The 8,212-nt window shown below is 33.3% G+C and overlaps 1 protein-coding gene across 1 annotated transcript; it reads right to left on the bottom strand.

Moving 5' to 3' along the window:
* Positions 1–303: 303 nt before the first annotated feature.
* Positions 304–7,628, bottom strand: LOTGIDRAFT_160971 (hypothetical protein; the record flags this gene model as incomplete). Its single annotated transcript, XM_009056230.1, has 5 exons — positions 304–342; positions 468–555; positions 2,131–2,254; positions 2,591–2,646; positions 7,567–7,628. The coding sequence occupies 5 exons, from the start codon at positions 7,626–7,628 to the stop codon at positions 304–306; spliced, it is 369 nt and encodes a 122-aa protein (XP_009054478.1).
* Between the last annotated feature and the right edge of the window lie 584 nt (positions 7,629–8,212).

The following is an 8,212-nucleotide window of genomic DNA, read 5'->3' on the forward strand; positions in this document are numbered from 1 at the left end:
CCAGTGCTTGTTATATCTAATGCTGAAAAGGGTGGTATTTTGTCCAACATATTGCATACGGCAGCATGAACATGGCCAAAAATAAACCATAAAACTGGATTCACATATTACTCACACTAATGGTGATTTTGACCATTCGACTATTTGATTTGCTTTCGAATATTTGACAACTTTTTGAAAAATTGAAAAATTGCATTGAAAAATGGGCTATTTACGACTAAATTTCACCGTTTTCTCACCTGCAATACAAACTTACAGTTGATAACAACTCGCTTAGAAATGTTTACGTCATTCATAAAGGGATTACTTATATTCCTGATGTCTCTTGAGGAACGCTAAAGCCTTGAAACAATAGATAATTAAATTAAATTTAAGAAGAAGTCATATTGAAGTATATCCAAGAAGAATGAGAAGTACTGATTGGACAATAAAAGATGTCTATTTATATCAGCTAATCATTTTCTTACTTTCATTATTTTCATATGCCCCATGTCCATCCGTCCGTCCACAATTACTCGTAAACACTCTAGAAGGCACAATTCTTTACCGGTAAGCCTAAATGCATACATGTAATACCGATATTAAAAAATCAATATGTTCTGAAAGCAATCGTAAATACCATAAGTACTGACAATGTTACTTTTTCAAAAGGTGTTATTCATGCCTTCTAAAAATATCTCCAGTTCAATCATTACTTGCATAGTATGAAAGGAAAAATAGTTTTCCAGAAACACCCTCACGAAGTATTGAACTGAATTTGCCACTTTCATTTTGACACTCTAAAGATATGGAATGACTTGTAATAAGTAAGCCTGTTATGCAAAACAATTTTATGAAACGAAGTTTGACATCCTGTAACGATGCCTACATTTGTTTTAGATCTCATAGAATTGACAGTTATTATAATATAATGAAAACTTCCAGATTTCGTTATTATGTAAAATTAGGGCTACTGTAAAATTTATTGTAAAAACGAAAGTAGAATCTATCGAATCTTGTTATAAAAACAATGTCACATGGGCTTGAAATACACATTATCGGGTGAAAATAGATCTGATTAGGGGATTTATTAATCAGGCAATGATAATATTATTACGTGATGAGATTAACGCGTGTTACCGGCAATCAAAATTAATGTAATGATAGATATTTTGTTGAATCGGTAGAAATCGGCCATCCCATTGTAGAAAGCCGACATCATCGGTAGATATTGTATGTGGATGGACGGACAGGGTTGATGACATATGCCCCTCATTTCATGTGGATGTATACTTGCACAAATATTTTCAGGTATAATTTACAACGTTTTTGATAATGAAAACTTTTTACAAAAAAGCGGAATGTCCCTTTAATAGCGATGGAGTTGAAAACTAACAGGCTAGAACTAACAGGCAAAAGGTTCAAAAGCCATGGGATGCTTGGAGGTGTTCACAGCTCTAGTACTGGTGATTGTTACTGTACTGCCAAATATTTTATTTAAAATCAAAGCTGCCAGTCGGTGTAGGAAAAGTCACTAAATATAACTTGTATTTCTTCTTCTCTTGCAGTATTATGTGCCAAGAATTTAGCGAAAAAAGATTTCTTTCGTGAGTGTTTTTTTTCTTTTTAGAACATTTTAAATAACTTTTTTTATATGCACTTAACTTAAAAATTCCAATTATAACTAGACCCACAGGCTTCGCATGGTTCTGTAGTAGTGTGTAACAGTTTTAATTTTACGCTAAAACCTGTTGCGCAAAGTAACATTATTTCCTACCATATATAACTAGATGTATGTTGTTTAAACTCAAAGCATATTCAACAGATCGCTGAAACTCATGTTCTCATTTAAACCAGACTTCCATCTTGTTGACCCCTACATTAAATCAAAAACAAACACCATATTGGTATATCGATGACATTACCGAGCAGATGAACACTAAAAAACAGGAAACGTATGCTACATAAATCACATTTAACAACTAAATAATTATACACACAATTATAAACCCAAATTCTTAGATACAGTCAAATGTCTAGATACACTATCCTTCACATAGCCATCTTTAGCCCTATCAGATTCCCAATGCTATGATGTTTAAACAAACGGTCTGTTATTCCAAAATTTGCAGCAGCCAATGCCCCTCCAACCCGGAGACCATGCAATCCATAATAGCAACAAATGGTTTAAATGCTGATATAAACTGTTCTCGTATCTGTGTATATGAAATAGGTTTAGCTATATTTCTTAAAACATAATCAGTTTTAGGTTTCGCTAAAGAACGAAATAAAAAATCACTATCATTATGTATATTAGCAGCTTTAAGATAAACTAAGAGATTAACCACAGGACAAAGATTTGTTTCTCCTTTCGAAATAACAACCCAAGCCCCATCCCTGTATACAGCAGTTTTAGATTTTTCAAGGAAAATCGACATATAAATTTGACCCCACATCTTCATAAATTTAACACTTCAGATATTTGAAAGAATCCACCATAACATAACAAAGAAATAACTAGAACTGTTCTAATAACAGTACTGATGCAGGGCGGGTTACAACATTCAGGTACATACGAAGATGGTCTATTGCAATTACTTTATGTAAATACCTTTCTGCATCTCTAAATGCAAATATCCAAAAGTGCCTGGAGCTAAAGTATATTTACTAGGAATAAAAGAATATTTGTCAATTAATAAAGACTAAGTTTGATGAAATAAGAAAGTTGGTAATGTGCATGCGCTCAACAAAAATTCAATAATTCCATCAAATTTATAATTGAATTAAACACATACATACCAAGTTTGATGAAAATCGGATAATAAATAAGAAAGTTTGCAATGCGCATGCGCACTACGCAAATTCGATAATTCCATCAAATTTAGAATTTGTTTATACACATAAATGCCAAGTTTAATGAAAATCGGAAAATAAATAAGACAGTTGGCAATGCGCATGCGCACTTTGCAAATTCGATAATTCCATCAAATTTAGAATTTGTTTATACACATACATACCAAATTTGGTGAAAATCGGATAAGAAATAAGAAAGTTGGTAATGCGCATGCGCACTACTCAAATTCGATAATTCCATCAAATTTAGAATTTGATTATACACATACATACCAAGTTTGATGAAAATCGGATAGTAAATGAGAAAGTTGGCAATGCGCCTGCGCACTACGCAAATTCGATATTTCTATCAAATTTAGAATTTGTTTATACAAATACATACCAAGTTTGATGAAAATCGGATAGTAAATAAGAAAGTTGGCAATGCGCATGCGCACTACGCAAATTCGATGTTTCTATCAAATTTAGAATTTGATTATACACATACATACCAAGTTTGATGAAAATCGGATAGTAAATAAGAAAGTTGGCAATGCGCATGCGCACTACGCAAATTCGATAACTCCATCAAATTTAGAATTTAATTATACACATACATACCAAGTTTCATGAAAATCGGATAAGAAATGAGATAGTTGGTAAATTAAGTGGAGGTATACCTTCAATATGCTGCCGTGAGCTTAAACTAAAATATGACATGATTCAATCCACCTGAGAGCTTAATTTTATACCATAACTGGACAAAGATAATTTTTAAGAAATATAAAAGGCAGGGTATCTTTAAAACAACTTAAAATTTGATTTCTGTTGGGGTTGACAGCCAGGTTAATCTAATTAGCCGATTTATCTAATAATAGTCCCATGTTAAGTGAATGGAGTTTTGAATTTGCATGTAAGGTATGCATGTTATATATCTATGGAAAGCTGAGAATCTCTACATTACAAAATCGAAAGAATTATTGCCCAGGATACAGCACTTTAAAGGCTCAAAATGGTCCATATTTAGACCCCTGTAAAATCGGAAATAGGTATCTGACCCCAAAGTTTAAAAGGTCATCAGATAGACAAGGTCACAAATTATCATCACAGTAAATATGAAGGTCATCAAAGGTCAAGGTCATGAGATATATGCCTTCAAACTTTGAAAAAAACAATCCGGTCGTACAAAAAAGGCAAAACAGAAAATCAAAATTATGCTTCCTATCATTTGTAGACAAACATTGAACAGATCGTTTGACACAAACGTTACGCAAATCGGATTAAAAATGAATTCTGGGAATCGATTTGGGCAAAAATGAGGCAAACCAATATGGCGACAAACATGTTACTTCCGGTACGATTTTTTTTAGTTTAAAAGGTTTGTATTAAGGCTGGTAATATAATGCATATGTTACTTTTGACATAAATCAATTCCACCGGAAGTGACGCCACCGGAAGTACTAACATCGAAATCGGAAGTAATGAAAAAATTTTGAATGTGTGCTTTTATTCCACTTTGCTGGCGGTCTACACTATGTAAGTTTCAAGTCAATCCGCCAAATAATAACCGAAATAGTATTTTTCGATTAATTTCGGCAAAAAAATGTATGCAACAAATTTTCAAAAATCGAAAATTTTTAACTGCTATCATTTGCCCTTTGTTGCAAGAAATACAATGAAAGAAACCCGATCAAAATCGGTTGATAAACATGCCCTCTAGAGGCGATTTTCTGTTTGTTGCTAGCGTCACTTCATGTTGCTCAGAAAATTTTCGTTTTACATTCATTCCACAATTCTCCACAGGTTAGAAAACATGGTGAAATCTGTTTGGCCGTTGCCGTTTCCGAGAACTAAGCTCCATGGATGAAGAAAAAAAAATAAAAAACTAGAGCCACTCGTGGCACAGAGTGGGACTTTGCAAATGTAGCAAATTGCAAAAGACCCCGAAAAAAATCAACCTTCCACGATAATTAGATCATGTGTAAGAAAAGTCTAAAGTTGAGAAATTTTCATTTTTTAGAAGATTCTAATACCGGAAGTAGACGTCAGACCTCACAAATGAAAGTATCAGCAGATAGCCAAGGTCAATGACCTTTGATCTTGTAAAGGAGAAGGTCTAAAAAGGTCAAGATCAAGAGATATACGTCATCAAAATTTCTAATTGCACACGACTATAAAACCGGAAGTTGACATAGCGACATCAAATATGAAAGTATAAATAGATAACCAAGGTTAATGACCATTGACCCTACAAACGTTAAGGTCATCAAAGGTCAATGCCAAAAAATGAAAATATGGAAATTCTAAAACCCGTTCCTTTTTTTGAACTATAAATCTGAAACAACTGTCCTTTAAACACAAAATGGCCAAACAGATGAGGTATTTGTGTGCAAGGTCCCTTATTGAACAAATGTAGACTATGCAAGTTATGCCCCTGCCCCAGACTTGAACAACTAGCAATTTAACGCGGATGTGCCACGCCCACCTGAACTTTTTTGTCATGATTTAATTCATTTTCAAAATGTCTAGTAGTGTTATAAATTTCAAACTTCTACATCAAATAGGTCAAAAGATATACATACACTAAGCTCAAAAACACAAAAATATTGTAAAAAACACTCAAATATCAAAAAAGTGCGAATTTCAATTATGATTTTAAAAACTTTTGTGATATATCGTTAGAAAGAGTATGAAGAGCACATTAAGAATCCGAAAAAATTAACCCTCTAGGATAATTAGGTCACGTGCTAGAGCAGTCCAAATTTGCGAATTTGGCTGTTTTTAGACATCCATAAAAACGGAAGTAGATGTCGGAGGTCGAATATGAAAGTATCAGCTGATAGCCAAGGTCAATGACCTTTGACCCAATGAAGGTCAAGGTCATCAAAGGTCTAGGTCATGATAGATGAGCCTTCAAACTTCAAAAAAATTCAATCGGAAATTGCAAAAAAGCAAAAGCGAAATTCAAAAATCGGCTCCCACAGTTTTTTTTTAATTTTTATTTTCTTTCATTTGACACCAAAATCATCAAAATCGGATAAGCCATTATCTCTGAATAGATTCTGACGCATTTCAGAAAAATCAAAATGGCGACCAAAATATTACCTTCGGACCGGATTTTATATTCTTCGTTTTTTTGTCATAACTTTGGCTATCGATTCATATAAGTTTCGTCGCGCTAAATTAATTACACCGGAAGTAGTTCAACCGGAAGTGAGAATCGATTTCCCGTTTAAACCGGAAGTAAAGTAAAAAATTTGACTATACAATTTTGTTCACGTTCATAAATTGTTTTTGCTCAAATTTTTTTAGATTAATCAGACAAAAAGCTAAAAAGTTTTTTTTTTTGTTAAAAAATTGCAAAATTCGGCCGAAAAAAGTGTGCGACCAATTTTCGAATTTCGAAGTTGTTTAAGTGCTATTATATCAGAAATTACACGTAGATTCCAGAAATAAAAACCCGAAGAAGATCGACCGGAAAATGCGACTTTTAGGTCCGATTTTCTACTTTTTGCACATATTGGACTGTGGCATTTCCGGTTTTGCAAAAATGTTCCAATTTATATTTATGCAACACGTTGCCACTACAGAAGGTCTAGGAAAGTTGAATGGTTGCTGCAACTATTGCAGTCTAAGCACAGGAAGGTGTGTAAATTTCGAAAAAAAAAAAAAAAAGAATAGACATTTCGATAACACAATAAACAGTTAGAAAACAATGCAGGGCGTTCGTGCAATAATAATTCTTAAATTATATACATTAGTCATATCAAATAAAGAATCATATAACTTTTTAAGATTATCAAAGGTCACCATTTCTTTCTTCTTAATAGTTTGACTCAAAATTCTCTTCCCTCCCTAATACACGTGCTTTACCATGAAATTTTCTGATGGTGACATCAGACCAACAATCTTATGCACCCAGCGAATACTAAACATAGCATCGTTCTATGTCGCTGTATTTGGTTCAAAATAGAATCCAGATCTGATTGTATAAATTCTTAAAATCGCGTGGTCATTTCTTAGGTAGAAATTATTAATCTTATAAAATTAAAGTATTTTTGTGTTTAATCTCCTATCTTATTTACTTTTTTAAATTTGAGTCTTCTAGAACCTAATTTTTACCGTAGACTTTGTAGAACGCAGACCGCAAATTTAACCTTTGGAACTTCACTACTGGATCTTGTTCGCTGAATCGTAATCTTTCGACTTTCTTCACTGGATCGTGTTCGCTGAATCGTGACCTTTAGAACTTCTCCACTGGATCGTATTCGCTGAATGGTAATCTTTCGACTTTCTTCATTGTATCGTGTTAGCTTAATTGTAACCTTGAATATTACGGAAATTAAATGAGATCACGTGTTCATTTATAATCATGACCAGGTTGGTTAAAATGGGGGGGCAATATGAGGAGCTTTATGAACCTTTTTCAATTTAATGTTGCTCCTATGTTTGTTATGTCTAATATTGAAGGGGGTTATTGTCTGGCCAACATACTGAAATTTACATAATTCACAAGTAAGGCAATATATAACAAAATTACTCTGACAATTTAAAGAGTCTTTGATATAAAATGAGTATCTATTGGTAATTGTGTTAGTTGTGTTAATCTTTTCACAAGTTTTGCACTTGGGTTTATTACAAGGTACACATCCCACACTTTTAGAAATATTCACATTTTCTACAAACTGATTTAATTTGCTTTCCCTTAATAAATTTCCCAAGGTCCTATTCCTGCGTCCTGCCACAATGATTTACCTTGTTTTAAATATGTCCGTCATTCTGTAGCTTGTCCTTAAAATATCTGTGTCTTTGGCCATTTTGTGTAGATTTGGTTGTCGTGGATCATAGATGTCCATGGAATAATCTTCATTTTCTTTTCATCTTCTTCTGCTTGGTGTTGGGGAAATAGCAGTTCAAGGCGTGATCTTTCCTTTGCTTTGCTAAAGGCAGGTTCTACAATGTGGTCTTTATATCCAGAATTCTTCAGATGTTTAGCAAATTGAAATAATCTATTGTTTTCCCATTCTTTCTTACTACAAATTCTTCATATTCTGAGTGCACCACTGAAAGGTATTGATTTAAAAGTATGTCTAGGATGGCAGCTGCTAGGTGGTAGATAGTGGTGGCTTGCTGTTTCTTTACAGAATAGATCAGTTTCTAATCTGTTACCCTCTTTAATTACTTTACATCTAAAAAATTCACTTTATCTGTGTCAATATCCATTGTGAATTTAATTTTGGGGTGAAGATTATTCAATTTGTGTAAAAATTTGTGAGATTCTTCTGGTGATTTAGTAGACTGAGCCCAAATGTCATCAATAAATCTGCAGGATATGTCTGGTTTTCAGATAAAGAATTCCAAAATTTATTCATCCAATAGGTCATATAGATATTGGCATATG

Source organism: Lottia gigantea, assembly GCF_000327385.1.
Source record: "Lottia gigantea unplaced genomic scaffold LOTGIsca_27, whole genome shotgun sequence".
Lineage (NCBI taxonomy): Eukaryota > Metazoa > Mollusca > Gastropoda > Lottiidae > Lottia > Lottia gigantea.